Raw genomic sequence first — 24202 nt, forward strand, 5'->3', positions numbered from 1 at the left:
TTGGTATGAAGTGGCAAAACTGAGATTCAGAGAAAGTAGCTACTGGCCTGATAGGCAGCAGCAGGCAGAGAGGAAGATAGTAAAAAATTACACTATCTGGCAGTTACTAGCATTTCTAAAAAAATGCCAGTCTTTTCAGAGAAGAGATGATGGCAAGAGAAAGGACCAGAAGAACAGTTTTTCCTCTCACTGGAAGGCCTTCTTATGCTTATATGGCTGCCTGGGAAGATGAAGTATCCACTAAGAAAGTAATGAACTTAAAGCTTGGGGTTACCCCCAAAAACGATACAAACGGAGGAGGACATGGTCAGAGGACTGAGTGCTGAGAATATTTTGTGAAAGAGGACATTTTTGAGAGACATCCCAGAAAATGCTGGTGAAATCATTACTGGCATGGATAAACAATCAGGAGGATACTATCACTTATTTTACATACAACTGAGTAGAAAGGATTACTTGGGTCGATGATAGATCCCTAAGAGGCTGTGAACAGATGCTTCCAGGTGATACAACAACTAAACTACTACAGTGAGTAAGAGCAGGGCTGCAGTTTATCTATCTCAAGAGAGGTAATCCCTTGTCATCACCCCAACCCTCAAGTAGAACAGTTCTCTAAAACAGTAGGCATGTTATGCATGCAAGTCAACTTAGACTGGCTTTATGATAACAATATAATTTAATGCTATTGGCAAAGATAAGAACAGATGTGGAAATCAGCAACTCCTCCTTCTTGAGCACTTTATGTAATCTTGTTATTGGGAAGCCAAGAGAATATTCAGGAGGCAGTATCTGATTACTTTGTTCAGTTACCAAGAATAGTACTGCATGATGTTTTTGACATACAAAAGAAAGGGGGCATCAACAGGAGAAAAGACAGAGGGAGGAAACAAAAACCAGCTCACTGAGAGGGGAGTTTAGATAGCTTTCGAAATATGATGTGAAAAAGAGAAATTAGATAACATTTCTACTGAGTTATTAATAAGCTTTGTAGAGAATGGTTCAAATCCTGGTAGTCATTAGGGTCTTCACAGGTTTTTTCTTTGCAGAAATCATTGTAGAAAATGTTGTAAGATTAAAGATACCAGAGAAATACATGGCAAGGAAATACTGACCATTGTCAGAGGGTAAAATGGGGAAGAAGTTGTTACAACAGCTGACTGGTAGTTCATGCACAGCATCTATTGGGGGATATTCATCCCTTGGATGAATTTTCCATTAAAAGTGACTTAATGGGCTTCCCTGGTGGCGCAGTGGTTGAGAGTCTGCCTGCCGATGCAGGGGACATGGGTTCGTGCCCCGGTCCAGGAGGATCCCACATGCCGTGGAGCAGCTGGGCCCGTGAGCCATGGCCGCTGAGCCTGCGCGTCCGGAGCCTGTGCTCCACAGCAGGAGAGGCCACAGCAGTGAGAGGTCCGAGTACCGCAAAAAAAAAAAAAAAAAAAAGTGACTTAACGTCCTTGCATTGTCTGGAAGGAGGTTAGAAATATTAACAATACACTTTGATATACTTTAATTTTCAGTGTGTGTTTCATGTTCTTTACAGAAATACAATTGATTTTTACATATTAATTATGTATTCAGTACTATGAACAATTATATGCCAATAAATTGGACAACTTAGAAGAAATGGACAAGTTTCTAGAAACATACAGCCCACTAAAATTTCATCAAGAAGAAACAGATAATTTGAACAGAACAATCACTAGAAGTGAAACAGAATCTGTAATAAAAAAACTCCCTGCTAACAGAAGTCCAGGACCACATGGCTTCACTGAGGAACTTTACCAAACATACAAAGAAGAACATATACCAATCCTTCTCAAACTATTCCAAAAGACTGAAGAGGAGGGAACACCTCCAAAGTCATTCTATGAAGCCACCATCATCACACTGATACCAAAAGCAGACAAAGACACTACAAAAAAAAAAAGAAAATACACACACACACATATACAGTAGAGGCCAATATCTTTGATGAATATACACGCAAAAATTTTCAACAAACCAAATGGTGAAAAGCTGAAAGCCTTCCTACTAAATTCAGGAAGAAGACAAGAACGACCACTCTCACTGCTTCTATTCAATACAGTATTGGAAGTCCTAGCCACAGCAATCAGACAAGAAAAAGAAATAAAAGGTATCCAAATTGGAAGGGAAGAGATAAAATTGTCATTACATGCAGATGATATGATACTTTATATAGAAAAACCTAAAGCCTCCACACAAAAACTACTAGAACTGATAAACAAATTCAGCAAGGTAGCAGGATACAAGGGTAACATACAAAAATCTGTTGCATTTCTTTACACTAAAAATGAAATATCAGAAAGGAAAGTAAAAAAAAAAAATCCCTTTTAAAATTGCATTAAAAAAAAAATACTTAGGAATAAACCTGACCAAGGAGGTGAAAGACTTATACACTGAGAACTATAAAACACTGGTAAAGGAAACTGAAGATGATTTAAAGAAACAGATAGATATCCCATGTTCTTGGACTGGAAGAATTAATATTGTTAAAATGGCCATACTACCCAAAGCAAGCTACAGATTGAATGTGATCCCTATCAAATTAGCTATGACATTTTTCAAAGAACTAGAACAAATAATCCTACAATTTATATGGAACCACAAAAGACCCAGAATTGCCAAAGTAATCCTGAGGAAAAAGAACAAAGCTGAAAGCATAACCCTCCCAAAGTTCAGACAATACTATAAAGCTACACTAATCAAAAGAGCATGGTATGGGGCTTCCCTGGTGGCACAGTGGTTGAAGGTCCACCTGCTGATGCAGGGGGCATGGGTTCGTGCCCCAGTCCGGGAAGATCCCACATGCCACGGAGCGGCTGGGCTGGTGAGCCATGGCCGCTGAGCCTGCGTGTCCGGAGCCTATGCTCTGCAACAGGAGAGGCCACAGCAGTGAGAGGCCCGTGTACCGCAAAAAAAAAAAAAAAAAAAAGAGCATGGTATTGGCACAAAAACAGACATATGGATCAATGGAACAGAAAAGAGAGCCCGAAAATAAACCCACCACCTACAGTCAATTAATCTTCGACCTAGGAGGCAAGAATATACAGTAGAGAAAAGACAGTCTCTTCTGCAAGTGGTGATGGGAAAGCTGGACAGCCGCATGTAAACCCCTCACACCATACACAAAAATAAACTCAAAATGGCTTAAAGACTCAAATATAAGACATGATACCATAAAACTCCTAGAAGAGAACATAGGCAAAACAGTCTCTGAGGTAAATTGTAACAGTATTTTCTTAGGTCAGTCTCCCAAGGCAATAAAAATTAAAGCAAAAATCAACAAATGGGACCTAATCAAACTCTGTACAGCAAAGGAAACCATAAACAAAACAAAACAAAAAGACAACCTACAGACTGGGAGAAAATATTTGCAAATGATGCAACTGACAAGGGCTTAATTTCCAAAATATACAAACAGCTCATAATACTCAATAATAAAAAAACAAACATCTCGATGAAAAAATGGGCGGAAGACCTAAGTAGACATTTCTCCAAAGAAGACATACAGATGGTCAATAGGCACATGAAAAGATGCTCAACATCACTAGTTATTAGAGAAATGCAAATCAAAACTACAATGAAGTACCACCTTACACCAGTCAGAATGGCCATCTTTAAAAAGTCTATAAATAATAAATGCTGCAGAGGATGTGGAGAAAAGGGAACTCTCTTACACTGCTACTGGGAATGTAAATTGGTGCAGGTACTATGGAAAACAGTATGGAGGTTCCTTAAAAAACTAAAAACAGAAATACCACATGATCCAGCAATTCCATTCCTGGGTATATATCCAGATAAAACAGAAACACTAATTCAAAAAGATACATTCACCACAGTGCTCACAGCAGCACCATATACAATAGCTAAGACATGGAAGCAACGCAAGTGCCCAGCAACAGATGACTGGAGTAAGAAGATATGATACACAGACACACACACACACACACACACACACATGCACACACACAATGGAATACTAATCAGCCATTAAAAAGAATGAAATATTGCCACCTGCAGCAACATGGATGGACCTAGAGAATATTATGCTTAGTGAAACAAGTCAGACAGAGAAAGACAAATACTGTGTGATACCATTCATATGTGGAATCTAAAAAGTAATCAAAACAAACTTATATACGAAACAGAGGCACAGAAATAGAGAACAAACTTATGGTTACCAAAGGGGAAAGGCAGAGAGGGACAGAGGACAGGGATAAATTAGGAGTTTGGGATTAGCAGATACAAACTGCTATATATTAAGACAGATAAACAACAAGGTCCTACTGTATAGCACAGGGAACTATATTCAGTATTTTTTAATAAATGATAATAGAAAAGAAGATGAAAAAGTATATATGTATAACTTAATCACTTTGCTGTACACCAGAAACTAACACAACAGTAAATCAACTATACGTCAAATAAAAAAAATTAAAGTATTCAGCACCTTGATACTTTATTATTGTAATAACTTATTTATAGCTTATTTCTGATATCAATATTCACAAACATATTACTAGGGAACAAGAACAGTCTTGTTCCTTCATTTCCAATTCTTATACCCTTCTTTTTATTGCCTTGCTCCACTGTCTAGGATCTCCTTTACAGTGTTGAATAGAAAAGGTGATGGCAAGTATCCCTGTCCTGTTCCTGAACTTAAAGTGAATGCTTTCAAAGCTTCATCAAGTTCTAGGCTGTAATTCTGGTTTTTGTAGATACACTGTGCCATGTTACAATATAACATTCTAGTTCTAGTTTGCTAAGAGTTTTAATATATAGATACATTGAAGGGATATGGAATTTTATCAAACTTTTTTTCCTGAGATATCTCAAAATATTTTTCTGGTTGATTTTCTCAAATTTAACCAAACTTGTATTCCTGGGATAAACTTTATTACCTTCCAATATATTGCTCAATTAATTTTCTAATATTTTGTATAGGATGTCTGCACATATGTTCACAAATGAGTGACCTGTAATTTTCTGTTCTACTGCCTTAGTAGAGTTTTGGTATAAAGGTTATACTGGCCTCATATATGGATGCTTGATTCCCAACAAATATGACAGTGCAAAGTAGAGAGGAAAGAATGGTCTCTGCATTAACTGAGACTGGGACAACTAGGTCATTTAAACAGATTACAAATAATAATAATAATAGTAATAATAAAAAGCTGGATCACTACCTCATACCATATACAAAAAACAATGCCTGGTAGATTACAAACTTAAATGTAAAAAACACAACTATAAAATTTATAAGAGAATATAGGAAAACACCTCCATAAGACTTCTTACCCAACTCACATATAGTGGCAACCATAAACATGAATGATGCTCATGAAAACTGAGAATTTCAGTACATTAAAGTCACTATGAAGAGAGTGAAATAGCAAGCAAGAATGAGAACTTTTTCATTACATAAAATCTATAAACAAATCAAATAAAAAGAAATTTAAAGATTGCCTACAAATAATAAAAAGGCCCAACTCAATGGAAACCTGAACAAAAGACATAAACAGATATTTCACAGAAAAGGAAATCCAAATGTCCAATAATCACATGAAAAGATGCTCAGCCTCACTGACAATCACAGAAGTGCAAATTTAAATTGCAATGAGATACTGCTATACAACCAACTGGAAAAAATTCTTAAAGGTAGGCAATACCAACCAGAACTGTTATATACTATTGGCAGAAGTATAAATTGGTATAACCACTCTGGAAAATAGCCTGGCAATGCTGAGAAAATCTGAAGATATGTATACCCTAAAGCCTGCAATTTTATATGTAAATATATACCCCACAGATGTGTGTACCAGGCACATGTACAGAAAGTTCATAACAAAATCATTCTTAACAGACCTAAACTGGAAAACACAAAAATTCCCATCAAGAACAGAAAAGATAAATTGGGATATATTAATCAATGGCATTCTATATAACAATAAACATGAATGAACACTAAAAATAATGTTGAGCAAAACAAGCTAGACAAAAAGAATGCATATGATTTCATTTATCTAAAGGTCAAAATTGAGTAAACTAAACTATGCCCATTTACGTGGTTAATATATAAAGCAATATAAAGGAAGTGATTACCACCAAAGTCAGTATGGTACTTACCTCAATCAAGCAGGGAGAGCATCTGACTGAAAAAGGGCAAAAGGAGGTGGGAGGAATTCTAAAGTGCTGGAAATGTTCTCTTTCCTATTATTTATCCATACATATGCATATTAGGACATATAATTTATGTGTTATGCACTTTTTAATATGTATATCTCACACAAAGGTAAAAAAGAAAGGATGTTTATATCCCGTCTGAGTTTTTTCAAAGAGGTACTTAATAAAATTCTCTATGAAAAAATTGCTGCAGTTGCTTACTATTTACTGCAATATTTAATTGGGCTTTCACAACTACAAACACTTCAAAGGAAACAGAAAGCAATCTTCTAAAAAGAGCAAAATGTTCCCACTGCCATAGAAATATCTTCAGAATGCTCATGCGAAACAAGGTGTATCCTGTAAAAGGCCATCTGCTCAGGCTGTTTATTGTCTCCTACAAGTCATAATCCTATTTGCCTCAGTAATTACTTGTTCAAATATAAATATAACCGGAAAGATTAAGATTTCAGGGAATACAGAAAAAAAGACAAAGGCCATAATTCCCAGTAATTCTGTATTAAAACATCACAACAGATATCATTCATGTAGATAACCCCTTTTATGAGACTGCTCAGCTTAATCACCACCTGATTTACCATTCATGAAAGAAACTATAGATTTTATTTTTCTTTTCTCAAGTGTCCAATCACTAAACCTTACATTAGCATAAAAGCATTCGAGGGCTTCTCTGGTGGCGCAGTGGTTGAGAGTCCGCCTGCCGATGCAGGGGACACGGGTTCGTGCCCCGGTCTGGGAAGATCCCACATGCCGCGGAGCAGCTGGGCCCGTGAGCCATGGCCTCTAAGCCTGCGCGTCCGGAGCCTGTGCTCCGCAACGGGAGAGGCCACAACAGTGAGAGGCCCGCGTAACGCAAAAAAAAAGCATTCGAAATGAATTCTATCTCTGGAAACACCTGCTCAAAAACTAGCATAGATTTAATCTATAGAAATACAACACCATAATAAAAAGAGTACGCTAAGTAAGTCTCTTAACTAATCCAATAAACACAAATTATCTATTTTTCTAAGTGAACATTTTGTTAGAACAACAATCACTATCCTATATTATTTCCTATCTTAAAAGTAGCAATTTAAGTTTTATCTCATGATACAGGGACATCATCATGATTATCTGATACTGGGCATACAGAGATAAAAGACATGGTCTGTGCACTTAAGAACATGGTCTAAGGGATTCAGAGCAGTAAAGAACACAGGGTCCACAGGAGCTAATATAAGCCCTTAACTAAGTGACATCTGAGCTTAGTCAGGAAAAAACAGAGCATCCACAAAGACGTATGCAAGCATGGGGGTAAAGGAGGGTGCCTCATCTCTGTGTGCACAAACTGCCTGTGGTTGTGTGTGTGTGTGCGTGTGTGTGTATGGAAGAGAAATTCCAAGTTTGAAGAGCTATAGTTTAGTATGATTAGAACAACAAGAGGTAGTATGTAGTGACAAAGTTGGGAGGTAGTTACAGGGGATGCAAAGGAGTCTAGATTTTATTTAGAGATAATGAGGAGACATTTCAGGATTTTTAGAATGAGAAATATAGGATCAAATTTGTAATGTACCTCTGCCCAATGTGATTTTGATAAAAGACATAGTCTAGGTTCTAAGAAAGAACATGGTCCAGCAGAGAGAGAGACGTGCAAACAGCATAAAGTACCACAGGGGTTCATACAATGAACACCTTATCAACTAAATGGCATTTAAAGCTGGTGACAAAATTATTATAAAGTTTACCTAGAAGAATACATGGGTGATAACAACTATTTTTTCACAATGCATATGGGGCAGGGGGACAGGAAGGGAATACCCTGATATAAAAATATACAAGGTATAGTATTACTTTGCTTTCAGTTAGCTATGGCACCCAAGCATACATATTTCTCTCTTGTTCCCCAAGCATGCTGAAATGACAATAAAGTAATACAAAATGCAATAAATTTATAAACTCATGGAGATTTTAGAAGGTGATATCAAACAACCAAAGATTCTGATAAATTCAGTGGGGAAAAAAGGAGACTCAAATCATTTTGGTAAACTTGTGAAGAAGGACCCAGTGCTCAGTGCACACATCAGAGAAGACTGTAGTGGAGGTGGGAGCCATTTTTCACAACACAAATCCCTGATGTCAAGAGGTATACAAAGTGGAAGTGACAAAGGAACTGAAAAATCATAGGAAAAGTGGTGCCCAGAACAGATCTCCCTCCCTTCTTCTCAGAGAGATGAGAGAAAACCCATACCAATTACCTTTATGAAATAATCTAGTCCTCCATTCATAAATGTAAAACAAAAGGAATCCTTAACTATTTGAGATAGGGGAAAGATGTAAGGACATCTCATAAACAACAAGTATTACCAGGCAGATAATTTCAATGCAGGGGCCAGACTTGCAATCAGAACAAAGCTATTCCATGAGCTGCCTCCCTCCCAAATGTACCATTTGTGTTTACAGGAGTGTAGCTGTGCAATTACTAACACTGGGGACATTTATTATTTAAAATTAGCAATAGCTTAGCTTCTAACACAATGAAAAAAAATGAAGAAAGAATAACCTGGATTCAAGCAGAGACAATAGGTTTTCAGTCTTCCGTGCTTACAATTTATCTGGCTTTGAATGTTTGATGTCCTGGATCTTGAAAATACATTCATTCATTCATTCATTCATTGAGTAAGTATGTACACTGAATACCTACCTGTGTGCCTGGTACCCTCCCAGGAGGTTGGGGCACATCCGTGAATGAAATGGAGAAAAATCCCTGTCTAACCTTAGGGAGCTTATATTTTTAGTAAAGCTTACATTTTCATGTATTTCATCTCCTGTAACCTAAGTCTTTAAAGTGTGATCTCATACCAGGATTAGAGGTAATTTTTAGTTTCTCCTTTATTCTCTCATGTCTTCCCAACACAAAAACAACTTTTTCCCCTTTCTTCCTTTATTTATTTAAAGGGGAAGAGAATTGGTAGGAAAGTCAATCTGGCTGCACTGAGAGAGTACATGACAGAAGACCAAATAACTGAATACAAATAACCGAGCTACTTATGTGCAGATGTGTTAATTCATGTGAGTATATACGCAATACAAGAATGTGAATTAAGGCATGGATTTAAGAAACATCAATGAGGGACTTCGCTGGTGGCTCAGCGGTTAATAATCCGCCTGCCAATGCAGGGGACACGGGTTCGATCCCTGGTCCGGGAAAATCCCACATGCCACAGAGCAACTAAGCCCGTGCGCCAAAACTACTGAGCCTGTGCTCTAGAGCCTGTGAGCCACAACTACCAAGACCTCGTGCCACAACTACTGAAGCCTGTGCGACTAGAGCCCATGCTCCAAAACAAGAGAAGCCACCGCAATGAGAAGCACACCCACCGCAACAAAGAGTAGCTCCTGCTCGCTGCAACTAGAGAAAGCCCGAGTGCAGCAACAAAGACCCAACGCAGCCAAAAATAAATATAAATAAATAAATAAATAAATAAATAAATAAATATAAAAGACACATCAACTGTAGACAAGGGATGGATCTGAGAAACAGTAAGGCTTTTCAAGAGGACTCTATCTCCAGCAAGTTTGCTGATGGAGACGTCAAGTTTGAGTCCCAGGTTCCCATTTTGACCTGTGAGAAGAGTTAATGCAGGTCTGTTCTCTCAGTTCTTACTTATCTCTGTAACCATGTCAATAATTCTTCATCAAACCCTAAGAACAAAACTCCTGAACATTCATGTAGTTTCTGGTTAATGATGCTATTCTATACACATGAAGCTGTGGACCAAGACAAATCAGGAGGACAGCAATGTTTAAAGTAAACATGAAGATTAATGATATGTACCTGGTATCTGACATGGGTTTGTACAATGGCTGGTCACCAACAGGTATGTGCCTACGTGAACAGTGAGAACTATAGACTCTAAGACTCAAGCAAACTTCCTTGGGTAGAGACATCTCATAAGAGTCTCTGAGGTTCACAGCTAGAAGGAAAAGTACATCTTGCGTGACTCTTGCAGAGAAGAAAGGATTTTGTGGAAGCCTGTACATGACCTCCTTACCTATGGATATCTTTTTCTTACTGTCCCTGGACTATATCCTTTGCTGTAATAAATCTTAGCTGTGAACACAGCTTTATATTGAGTCATGTGAGTTCTTCCAGTGAACCACTGAACTAGTGGGTAGTCACAGGACCCCCAAGACAGGACCACTGAGTTGACACAAAATTAAGGGGATGGTGGGACACAAGAAAAACTGAATTTAGTTTCCACGTAAGTCGTCTTGATCACCTTCATTACCTTCATTAGAAGACTCCTGAGCAGCAATTTTTTTTTTTTTTACCATTTTAGCTTCATCAGTGGTTCAAAGTTCCCTTCAGCTTTCACTTGCTCTTCTATTATTTCTATTATATTTATAAACAAATATGAAGAAACATCCCTTACTTCAAGGATTTATCCGGTGCATTTTGTGATCTTGTTCCAAATATTATATATACCACCACTATCTTTAAATTCATTAACTTTATTCTTCTCAAAAACCTTTCACTAAGTATCTACCACATATAAGACACTTTGCCAGGTGTTATAGGGATAAAAATATTAAGAAGATAAAGCTCCTATCCTAGAATCCAGAGAAGGACATTTACATAAATATGACAACAGATCTAGGCTTTTCTTAATGTTTCATTTTTAACAGTATTCTAGACACAGGCAATATAAAAGACTGCATCTTTAATGTCATACTGAGATTGAAAGCACTGCATTGTAGCCATATGATAGATCAATCTTCTCATGAAAACTCCTCTGCAATAACATCCAAAAGTCTGAATAATGAGCTATTCCACAGCAGAGTCAATGAGAAACCAAAGGCAGCCAGAGTAATGGTAAAAATATTGCCAGAAGCTACCTCTGCTTCCTGAGGGTGAACACTGGATACAACTGTCTGGCAACTGAATAGCTTTGCTGTCCTTAGGTAAGTTTATGTTTCTGAAATGATCATTCACTGGAATGTGACAGCTAGAAAAAGAAACAATTTTTCATTCCTTCCATATTCACTTTGAGTTCTATTTGCCCGTTAATATAACACCTTTAAAAATCCACATTCTACTTTATTCATGTCTACAACCTCAGAACTGCAAGCCTGACTTTCTTATTAAGTCCCAATTTATATATAAATAATTTATATATGTATATAAGCCCTAATATATATATATTAGTTTACATTAAAGCCAAAACTTACTTCATTCTACACTCATTTCTTTAGAAATGTTAGATCTGTTTTTTAAACAAAGAAAAGAAATAATTATTTTATCATTACTTTGAACACAATTCAAGGATTTTAAGTCGAATATATCTAAAAGAATAAAGAAACATGTATTTTAAAAGTATCCATCTTTTAGAATTTAAAGTACTTTTTTCAGATGTAAGCTTATGGAGTTTTAGAGAAATCCTGCTGTGTACAGATTTCTGACAGAGAAAGAAGCTTCAGAATTGCTAAAGACAATCACAGCCTGCTAATCAGAAGAGTTGCTTTCACTGACTGATGATAGTTCTAGAAAACTCCAGTGCAATAATAGACAAGTATAAGAGAAGCTTAGGGTAGATTTCAAGGGAGGAGAGTGAATACGGAATACAGCTGGCTAATGCTTGAAGTTTTATGGTGTAAGAGAACAGACTGTGAAACAGAAAGAATACAAAAAAGAGAGTCATCATATGTTGGTGGGATAGCTGTAAGAAATGATCATTTTAGAAACATAACCAACCAAATGTAAAGTATTATTGGAGGCACTGGTGCCAAGCCAAACATACCACTACAATTATCACCTATTATAATTACTAACATTTAGTAAGCAGTTACATGTCAGCCACTTGGTAAAGCACCATAAATGGATTCAATCCTTATAATAATCTTGTGAATTAGGTACTACCATCAACCCCATCTTATAAATGAAGAGACCAGGGCTTCCCTGGTGGCGCCGTGGTTGAGAGTCCGCCTGCTGATGCAGGGAACGCGGGTTCGTGCCCCGGTCTGGGAAGATCCCACATGCCGCAGAGCGGCTGGGCCCGTGAGCCATGGCCGCTGAGCCTGTGCGTCTGGAGCCTGTGCTCCGCAGCGAGAGAGGCCACAACAGTGAGAGGGCCACGTACCGCCAAAAAAAAAAAAAAGAGACCAGGGTTAAAGAAGTTAAGCAATTTTCCCATTTTCATAAAGCTAAATAGTCAAAAAGCCAAAATTAGAAATCAAGTCATTTGGTTGCGGATGCTGAGAGAAGTATGCTATTCTGCCTCCTCAACTGGTAGAATAATGGGCCAGTAAATGCTGGGAATATTAACATAAACTGTTTCCTGAATATTCTTCTACAGGGACATTCACAAACAGAAGAACAGAGGTTATATCACCCCACAGTATAAATTTCAAATATTCGAATGGAAAACAAAGGAGAGATGCTGAGAACACTATGGAAATAGCTATCTTTTCACAATATAAAAAATGCAGGGGGTGGAGTCAAGATGGCATACTAGGAGGACACGGAATTCACGTCTCTGAACAACCAGGGCACCTACCAGGCACCAGTGGGGCACCATGGACACCTAAGGGGATGGAAGGAACCCCCAGCGACTGGGTAGGACGGGAGCTATGGGGGGGAGTGAGGGGGGAGGAAAAGTGAAGGCAGGACGGGACTGGTGGTGAGAGGGGTGGCTGGGGGAGGGGAAGGGATCCCATGTCCGAAGGCAGAAATTGGGGACCACTGGGAGGGCAGAGGATCAAAAGGGAGTGTGGCCAGCTTTCCCCTGCCCACTTGGGGCCCCAGGAGCTTGCTGAGATCCTGGGCCTGATCTTCTGCCCACCTAGGCCCCCTCCAGCCACGAGGGTCCTGAGGGAGTGGGAGGGAGGGAAGGGGGAGCAAAAGTAAAGGCCGGACCTCCCGGACGGGCATCCCTGAGGGGTAGCTGGGGGAGGAGAGGAGTTCCTACACCCAGTGGGACACACACACAGTTAGGGGTCCAGCGGGGACCAGGGAGATCCTGGGGGAGACAGTGGGCATGGGGGTGCATGGAAGAGAACACGGCCAGTGCTCTCCCAGTCCACTTAGGCACCAGGGAGCCTACCTAAAATGAAGATTACTTTACCCAAAAAGGATCTCATTCAGATTTGATGGAGAAATCAAAAGCTTTACAGACAAGCAAAAGCTAAGAGAATTCAGCACCACCAAACCAGCTTTACAAGTGCTAAAGGAACTTCTGGAGGCAGGAAACACAAGAGATAAAAAAGACCCAAAAAAACAAACCCAAATCCATTAAGAAAATGGTAATAGGAACATACATATCAATAATGACCTTGAATGTAAATGGATTAAATGCTCCAACCAAAAGACACAGACTGGCTGAATGGATACAAAAACAAGACCCATATGTATGTTGTCTACAAGAGACCCACTTCAGACCTAGGGACACATACAGACTGAAAGTGAGGCGATGGAAAAAGATATTCCATGCAAATGGAAATCATAAGAAAGCTGGAGTAGCAATACTCATATCAGATAAAATAGACTTTAAAATAAAGAAAGTTACAAGAGATAAGGAAGGACACTACATAATGATCAAGGGATCGATCCAAGAAGAAAACATAACAATTATAAATATTTATGCACCCAACATGGGAGCACCTCAATACATAAGGCAAATGTTAACAGCCATAAAAGGAGAAATCAACAGTAACACAATCATAGTAGGGGACTTTAACACCCCACTTACACCAATAGACAGATCATCCAGGCAGAAAATAAATAAGAAACCACAAGCTTTAAATGACACAACAGACCAGATAGACTTAATTGATATCTTAAGGACATTCCACCCAAAAGCAGAAGAATACACTTTCTTCTCAAGTGCACACAGAACGTTCTCCAGAACAGATCACATTTTGGGTCACAAATCAAACCTTGGAAAATTTAAGAAAACTGAAATCATATGAAGCATCTTTTCCAACCACAACATTATGAGATTAGAAACCAATTAAAGGAAATAACAGTAAAAAACACAAATACATGGAGGCTAAAGAGTGTGCTGCTAAATAACCAAGAGATTACTGAAGAAATCAAAGAGGAAATCAAAAAATACCTAGAAACAAATGATAATGAAAACACGACGATCCAAAACCTATGGGACACAGCAAAAGCAGTTCTAAGAGGGAAGTGCATAGCAATTCAGGCTCACCTCAAGAAACAAGAAAAATCTCAAATAAACAATCTACCTTATACCTAAAGTAACTAGAAAAAGAACAAAGAAAACTCAAAATTATAGAAGGAAAGAAATCATAAAGATCAGAGCAGAAATAAATGAAATAGAAACAAAGAAAACAATAGCAAAGATCAATAAAACTAAACGCTGGTTCTTTGCAAAGATAAACAAAATTGATAAACCTTTAGCCAGACTCATCAAGAAAAAAGGGGAGAGGATGCAAATCAATAAAATTAGAAATGAAAAAGGAGAGATTACAACTGACACCGCAGAAATACAAAAGATCGTAAGAGACTACTACAAGCAACTATATGCCAATAAAATGGACAACCTGAAAGAAATGGACAAATTCCTGGAAAAGTACAACTTTCCAAGACTGAACCAGGAAGAATTAGAAAATATAAAAAGACAAATCACAGGTAATGAAATTGAAACCATAATTAAAACTACTAGAACTAATCAATGAATTTGGTAGGGTTGCAAGATACAAAATTAATGCACAGAAATCTCTTGCATTCCTATACACTAACAAAAGATCAGAAAGAGAAATTAATGAAACAATTCCATTTACCATCTCAACAAAGAGAATAAAATACCTAGGAATAAACCTACCTAAGGAGGCAGAAGACCTGTATTCAGAAAACTATAAAACACTGATGAAAGAAATCAAAGATAATATAAACAGATGGAGAGATATACCATGCTCCTGGATTGGAAGAATCAATATTGTGAAAATGACTTTACTACCCAAAGCAATCTACAGGTTCAATGCAATCCCTATCAAATTACCAACGGCATTTTTCACAGAACTAGAACAAGAAATTTTACAATCTGTATGGAAACACAAAAGACCCTGAATAGCCAAAGCAATCTTGAGAAAGAAAAACGGAGCTGGTGGAATCAGGCTCCCTGACTTCAGACTATACTACAAAGCTACAGTCATCAAGACAGTATGGTACTGGCACAAAAACAGAAATACAGATCAATGGAACAGGACAGAAAGCCCAGAGATAAAGCCATGCACATATGGTCACCTTACCTTTGATAAAGGAGGTAAGAATATACAATGGAGAAAAATCAACCTCTTCAATAAATGGTGCTGGGAAAAATGGACAGCTACATGTAAAAGAATGAAATTAGAACACTCCCTAAAAGCCATACACAAAAATAAACTCTATTTATTTTTGGGCCAGACACTATAAAACTCTGAGAGGAAAACATAGGCAGAACACTCTATGACATAAATCACAGCAAGATCCTTTTTGACCCACCTCTTAGAAAAATGGAAATAAAAACAAAAATAAACAAATGGGACCTAATGAAACTTAAAAGCTTTTGCACAGCAAAGGAAACCATAACAAGACGAAAAGACAGAATTTCCATTTCTCAGAATGGAGAGAAAATATCTGCAAATGAAGCAACTGACAAAGGAGTAATCTCCAAAATATACAAGCAGCTCATGAAGCTCAGTATCAAAAAAACAAGCAACCCAATCCAAAAATGGGCAAAAGACCTAAACAGACATTTCTCCAAAGAAGACATACAGATGGCCAACAAATGCATGAAAAGATGCTCAACATCACTAATCATTAGAGAAATGCAAATCAAAACCACAATGAGGTATCACCACACACTGGTCAGAATGGCCATCATCAAAAAAATCTACAAACAGTAAATGCTGGAGAGGGTGTGGAGAAAAGGGAACCCTCTTGCACTGTTGGTGGGAATGCAAATTGATACAGCCACTATGGCAAACAGTATGGAGGTTCCTTAAAAAACTAAAAATAGAACTACCATATGACCCAGCAATCCCACTACTGGGCATATACCCTGAGAAAACCATAATTCAAAAAGAGTCATGTACCACAATGTTCACTGCAGCACTATTTACAATAGCCAGGATATGGAAGCAACCTAAATGTCCATCAACAGATGACTGGATAAAGATGTGGCACATATATACAAGGGAATATTACTCATCCATAAAAGGAACAAAGTTGAGTTATTTGTAGTGAGATGGATGGACCAACAGTCTGTCCTACAGAGTGAAGTAAGTCAGAAAGAGAAAAGTACCATATGCTAACACATATATATGGAATTTTAAAAAGCGGTACTGATGAATCTAGTGGCAGGGCAGGAATAAAGACGCAGATGTAGAGAACAGACTTGAGGGCATGGGGAGAAGGGGAAGCTGGGATGAAGTGAGAGAGTAGCAGTGACGTGTACACACTACCAAATGTAAAATGGATGGCTAGTGGGAAGCTGCTGCATAGCACAGGGAGATCAGCTCGGTGCTTTGTAACCACCTAGAGAGGTGGGATAGGGAGGGTGGGAGGGAGGCTCAAGCAGGAGGGGATGTGGGGATATATGTATACATATAGCTGATTCACTTTGTTGTACAGCAGAAACTAACACAACATTGTAAAGCATTCATACTCCAATAAAGATGTGGAAAAAAAAAGGCAAAGGAGAACATCTTTGAAGAAAAGTACAATGTTGGCTCATCCAAAACAAAAAGGTCTGATTTTCAAACTCTATAGGTTCTAAGTAAAGCAAACTACTGAATGCAACCAATACATGCACTGTGAGTAGTGAAATGGAGAGACAGCATAGTAAATTGGCTTTGAGTATGGACCATGGAGTCAGGCTGCCTGGGATCTAATCCTGGCTGCACTACAAATAAGGAGAGTTACATAGTCTCTGTGTCTCAATTTCCTAATCTCTATAAAAACAAATATATATATATATATGTACTGTTTCTGTACCTACCTCAAAAAATAATTAAATAGAAAGTACTAAGTTAATGTTAGCAACTTTTATTGTTAAATTTAAGTACCTAGAATTGAATGCTAAGTCATTTTCAATAAATGCTCTCATGCAAAATTTCCATACACTCCAGCACTAAATTTCATACACAATGAATTTGATTATAATCATTGTACAAACATATTTCTAAAAAGTCACTAGGAATCAGGGCTTCTGTGAAATAAAATGAAAACAAAACAAAATAAAATGAGTGCTATCACTATCTTTTTCTTCCATGAGGGAATTAAAATGACAGCACATCTAGTCTCACCTTACAGAAATCAAAAATGACAAATGAATACATAAATGAACATGGTCTTTCATAAGATGAGAATTTCTAATAGAAATATCTTACTGTAATCTTACTATCACAACAATAAAATTTTGATAATTCATCTAAAACAATCTCTTCTTTGGGACAGTGGTTCTCACATCTGTTTGGATGGTAATGCACAAGCAAGAGAGGGTGCTCTTTACAGAACCCCCAAAATGATGATGTTGTAGTTAATGGCAACATAAGAAATAAAAAAAACTTTACTAGATTATGGACTGAATATGCATATGCAACATAGATGCATATTCTCTAATATGAAAATAATAACCACAAACCTCTATCTATGAAAAAATCTAAGCAAGAGCAATGTCATTTTTTCATTAACATTAATTTGGTACTTGTTAGTAATAACAGTTGCTAACTTCTGAATACCTACTACATGCCAGGGCACGCAATATGCCAAAGAGACTGAGGTGCATATCTTACTTGTAACTTATTTACCTTACTCACAACCGTATGAGGTAGTCATCATTATTTTCATTTTGACAGTAGAACAACTGAGGTTTCAAAAAGGTTAGATATAATTTAACTGAAGTTCAAACAACAGGGAAGGGAAAGAGCAAGGACTCAAACCTGTCTGACTCAAACTTTGCACTCTTAACCACAACACTAGACTTCAATGCAATAAAATCTAAAAATTTAAACATTTTACATAATTAAATTTTATATGAATCAGAAATGATCAATATTAACCAATTTTAAGAATAAAACATATGTATCAGTGGGGAGGACCATTTAAGAATCATTGCCGAGAATCTAACATAAGCATGGCAAAAGCTGTTAAAAGAGTAGACCTTAAATGTTTCCAACACAAAAAAGTAATGGTAATTATTTCATGTGACACAATGGAGGTGTTAGCTAATGCTATGGTGGTAATCATTCTGTAATATATTCATGTATCAAAGCAATACATTTTACACCTTAAACTCACACAATATTATGTGTCAATTATATCTCAATAAAGCTGGGGGAAAAAAGAATCACTAATAAGCCTGCTATTAAAATTATTCTGGAAATTATTCCAAAGTTCCAACTGTAACATGCTTTGGTTAAGTACACAGCTAACAAAATCTAGTTCTAAAAGCTGTAATTCAAATGAAGGTCTTCTTACTAGGATATAAGCCAACTGTAAAATCAATCACGGATCAATTAACCTAACTAACTTAATTCCTCAAAGAGAGGAGATATTTTTAGAGAACATAATTAAGTTTGTAGCCATTCTGGAATTTACTTATTTTAATTTGAGGAGGCACAAGGGCTAGTGTTGTCAAAAAGAAAAAGATAATCCTTAGTCTTTTTAGTTGAACTGCTATTTGCTAAAGGAAATACTACTGATATATTGAGTTTTGTAGCAAGTCTTCTAACACTGCCCTACATGTCCATGATTTCTAATTTCATATTATTGTAATCAGCATATCTATAGCCATAATTGGAAGGACAGAAAACTAGATAAAAATAATTCTCATCAATGAGAAGAACAATGAAAAGATTATTCATAGCTCAAACATGTCTAGGTCAATCCAACTTAGAATCTTATTATTCTGGAATGAATTTTTACTAAAAGACAAGTGTCTTAAGTCTGCATTGGATAGCTATTAAAGACAAGAAAATCAATTGATATTAATCATTAAATTTAAAAATAATCTTAAGTCAAGCCATAAAATGCATCTACCTTATGATATGCATTGCCTGGTAAAGTATTTCAGACTGATCAACTCCAAGAACCTTCTTTGCCCCAGCTTTAGCAGCAAACATAGAGAGAATTCCAGTTCCACAACCAACATCCAAAACTACCTGGTGTAATAAAAAAACAGATGTTATCGAGAAGGTCTAATACTTTAAATCCTATTCATATATGATGATGTTTCTGGCTAGGAATAGATAACAAAATTTAAACTTTACTGATCAAATATGGTAATAATTTCTCTTTGGGGAAATAGAAAATATAATTACATTAAGTTGTTTTAAATTCGTAACAGTGTTTTGGCCACAGTCTGCTGCAATCAGATGCAACAATGTAAATTTAAGAAATGTTTTATATGAAATAAGCAATTCCCACAGACTTATTAAGGGGGAATTAGTCTCTTTTTTATTGCCTTATTGTATGTATGCTCTAATTTAGGCTTAGTAATTCTAAATTTTAACAGAAATAAACTTTCTCAAGTTTGAGTGGCAGGAATTAAGCAAGATAGCCTGATCCAGTACAATTTAAAAATGGTTATAAAGGAATCATGAATGGAATATTACCCAGCCATAAAAAGAAACAAAATTGAGTTATTTGTAGTGAGGTGGATGGACTTAGAGTCTGTCATACAGAGTGAAGTAAGTCAGAAAGAGAAAAACAAATACTGTATGCTAACACATATATACGGAATCTAAAAAAAAATTGGTTCTGGTGAACCCAAGGGCGGGACAGGAATAAAGACGCAGACGTAGAGAAGGGACTTGAGGACACGGGGCAGGGGGATAGAAAGAGAAGCTGGGACAAAGTGAGAGAGTGGCATGGACATATATACACTACCAAATGTAAAATAGCTAGGTAGTGGAAAGCAGCCACATAGCACAGGGAGATCAGCTCGGTGCTTTGGGACCACCTAGAGGGGTGGGATAGGGAGGGTGGGAGGGAGGCACAAGAGGGAGGGGATATGGGGATATATGTATAAATATAGCTGATTCACTTTGTTATACAGCAGAAACTAACACAACATTGTAAAGCAATTATACTCCAATAAATATGTAAAAAAAAAATAAAGGAATCATGGATATAGAATATTGCCATAACCCCTCCACTTCCAAAATTAAATGTTCAACTCATTTTAATAATACAGGTACAATAAAAACAAACTGGCTTCTAGAACTCAGTAACTTGAGAGTTTAATTTTTAAAAATGATATTCATTATCATTGGTGAAAGAAATAAGAAGAACCAAATTTAAGATGTTATTGGGGATAGGCGGGGAGCAATTATTTCTAATCAAGAATTTCACACGGTTCTTCCCAGAACAGTATAGTGAAACGTGCTTGGTTCATAGTAAAAAACAAATTACCAAGGAAACACATTCAGCAAAATACTCAGAGGTACACTAGAAATTACTGAAAACTGTAGTGCCTTAAGTCTTTCATTACCAATGACCTGAAACCCTATATACTTGTCTCAAAATATGAAATTATTTCAGTAGTCTTCTACTATAAGTATTCACTGAGCATTACTAAGTGCAGGCATTGATCATGGTGATGGGGTACAGCAACAAACAAGACCAAGTCCCTGTCCTAATAGAGCTTACAATCTTGTGGGGGAGACAATGAACAGACCAAGAAGAGAGAATAAAGAACAGAGAATGTTAACGGAGAATAGTAGTGTTATAAAGAAAACTCAAGCACAGAGTAGACGTTAAGAGCAAGGGGCGGGGGACACACTCTTTTAGAATTTTAGATAGGTCTGCGAATACTTCTCTGATACATGTGAGCAGAGAAGGAAATGAAGTAAAGGAGTGTGCCAGGCAAAGATCTGGAGGAAGTGTCTTCTAGCCATAGAAGATATTAAATGCAAAGCACAAGATTCCAGGCAAAGCAAGAAGGCCACTGTAGCTGAGCTGGGTGAGAAAGGTTCCTTGGCGGTGAGATCAGGGTTAAGCAGGGGTCAGATCATATAAAGCCCCTGGATTTTATTCTGAGTAATGGGAAGCTACTGTAAGAAAAATAGAACTAGAATTAAGAATCTATTATATTTTTCAACAATTACTTTTTCACTAGGTAAAACATTCATACAGTTTAAACATCAAAAAGTGTATTTATTTATCCTTCAAAATAATTTTTATGCATATACAATGCAATACTATATATGTATTTCCTTCCCTCCTTTACACAAATGGAAGCATATTATACCCACTGTGCTACACATTGCTTTTTTCCTTAACAATATAATTTAGAGATCTTTCCATATCAGTTTATAGAACTTCTTTCTCTTATATAGCTGTATAGGATTCCGTATCATGGTTGTACCATAATCTACTGATCCAGTTCTCTACTGATGGACATTTACGTAGTTCCTGAAATTTTACCATGACAATCAATGCTGTAAATAACATTATACCTAATCCCATTCATACATGAGTAACTCTACAGATGTACAAAGGAGTAAATCTATTCCTAGAAATAAAAACACTGGGTCAGAGAGAATATACATATTTGTAATTCTGCTAAACATAAATTACCCGCCATATGGCAATTCTACTCATGAAGACTCAAATCAGCAATGTGTAAGGGCCAATTTCCTCACAGGTGACACTAGCCCATATAATCAAACTTTCAGATTTCTGCCAATATGGCAAGTACAAAATAATGATATACTGGTCTAGATTTAATGTGCATTTCCATTATCATGAGGCTTTGCAACATATTTCACATCTTGTAGAGCCATCTGTAGTTCTATGTGAACCATCTATTTTAGCCTTTCTCCATTTCTCCACCAAGTTGTTAGTTCTTCTCTTATCAAATTTTATCAAATAAGAGTTCTTTGTTAGTGAAGAGCAGACCTTTGTAATACGACTTGCAATGTTTTCTCTCAGCATATGATTTTTCGCCTTTTGATTCTGCTTAAACTGATCTTTGCTATGTAGAAATTCTTTACTAACAGTCAAACTCATTAATTTTTTCTTTTAATGGCTTCTGGATTTTGATCATAATTAGGCCAACTTAGCCCATATTCTCTCCTATTTCATTCACACTTCCTTCTGGTACATTTATAGTTTCATTACTACCGTTTTTTTTTTTTTTTAAATCATAGTATACACTAAGAGGTATGGTTCCAACTTTACTTCTGTTCAGAAAGCTAACCAATTGTCCCAACATGTTATTAAACAGTCTGTGTTTGCATCCCCCCGAAATTCACACGTTGAAATACTAACCCCCAAGGTGATGGTATTAGAAGCTGGGGCCTTTCGGAGGTGATTATGTCATGGGGACAGACCAAAACACACAGAAATTTTAGTGAATGCTGAAGGTCCCTGTCTCAATTCATTCAGTATGTTATAACAAAAATACCATAAACTGAGTGGTTTGTAAACAACAGAAATTTATTTCTCACAGTTCTGGAGGCTGGAAAGTCTAAGATCAAGGCACAGGTTGACTCTGGTGAGGGCCTGCTTTGTGGTTCACAGACATGACTTCTTGCTGTGTCCTCACATGACAGAGGAGAGGAAGGGATCCCTCTGGAGATCTGTGTATATTTTGGTTTATTTCTAGATTTTTATTCTGCTCCATTAATCTGTACAATCACGTACCAATAATTATTCTAATTACAGAAGCTTGGCAGAATTTCTGTCTAGTAAAGCTGGTCCACCTTCACTGCCAATTGTTTTCACAGTGTTTCTGGACAATTTTATATGTTTATTTTCCCACAAGAACAAGAAAATCAGCTTGTCTATGGTTTCTCCGTTTTTTTTTTAAGTCTTAGCATTTTTATAGGGATTGCACTAAAATATAAATTTATGGAACACAGACAATTTTATTTTGTGTTTTCCATTCAGGAACATGGTATGACTTTCAATTTGTTTAAATCATCTGTTACGTTCTTCAGGAGTTTGGGGTTTTAAAAAATCTTTTTCATCTAAGTCCTGCACATTAGTTAAGTCTGTTCCTACACATTTTATCTTCTGTATTGTTTACTAGTGTAAGTGAAGTCTGTTCCATTACATCTTTTTTTAAAATTAATTAATTAATTTATTTTTGGCTGTGTTGTGTCTTAGTTGCTGCACGCGGGCTTTCTCTAGTGCGGCGAGCGGGGGCTACTCTTTGTTGTGGTGCACAGGCTTCCCATCGCGGTGGCTTCTTTTGTTGCAGAGCCCAAGCTCTAGACACACGGGCTTCAGTAGTTATGACATGCTGGCTCAGTAGTTGTGGCTTGCAGGCTCTACAGTGCAGGCTCAGTAATTGTGGCGCACGGGCTTAGTTGTTCCACGGCATGTGGGATCTTCCCGGAGCAGGGCCCAAACCCGTGTCCCCTGCACTGGCGGGCGAATTCTTAACCACTGCGCCACCAGGGAAGCCCTGTTCCATTATATCTTGAAAATATAATACACCAAAACTGACTCCAGAAGAGACAGAATCTAAACAGTCTAATTTCTATTGAAGAAATAAGGTTGCCAAAAGGCTACTGCTCTAAGAAGGACGTGGCCCAGATGGCTCCACAGGGAGAATGTGACTGTTCCTGTACATGTGGCCTATCTGGGTGAGTCAGCACATTTTAACATAACCACTTCACACACAAGAAAGTTTAAAATTATAAGGTGCAATCTATACAACATCACTGCAAGCAAACTGCAACATTTTTTTAATGTTACAAATAAAATATATTAACCACAACATCAAGAAAATACTATAACACAGAGCATATATATTTATAGTATGGTTATAGTATATCAGTTTGAAATATTATGTGGCATAAAATATAAAAATATATATAACACGGGCTTCCCTGGTGGCACAGTGGTTGAGTCCACCTGCCGATGCAGGGGACATGGGTTCGTGCCCCGGTCTGGGAAGATCCCACATGCCGCAGAGCGTCTGGGCCCATGAACTGTGGCCGCTGAGCCTGCGCGTCCGGAGCCTGTGCTCCGCAACGGGAGAGGCCACAACAGTGAGAGACC

The 24202-nt window shown here is 37.3% G+C and overlaps 1 protein-coding gene across 8 annotated transcripts in view; it reads right to left on the bottom strand.

Annotated features, from left to right (window-relative positions):
- Window positions 1-24202, bottom strand: part of PRMT3 (protein arginine methyltransferase 3) — a 133496-nt gene that overhangs the window by 87372 nt on the left and 21922 nt on the right. For 7 of the 8 annotated variants that reach the window (XM_033409393.2, XM_033409390.2, XM_004263917.3 and 4 more), the window contains one exon: window positions 19229-19350. The exons of the other annotated variant lie outside the window; for it this stretch is intronic. In XM_033409393.2, the coding sequence (XP_033265284.2) occupies window positions 19229-19350 (122 nt within the window). The remainder of the gene's footprint in view (window positions 1-19228; window positions 19351-24202) is intronic. 8 annotated transcript variants of the gene reach the window in all.

The sequence above is a fragment of the Orcinus orca genome, chromosome 8 (assembly GCF_937001465.1).
Source record: "Orcinus orca chromosome 8, mOrcOrc1.1, whole genome shotgun sequence".
NCBI lineage: Eukaryota > Metazoa > Chordata > Mammalia > Artiodactyla > Delphinidae > Orcinus > Orcinus orca.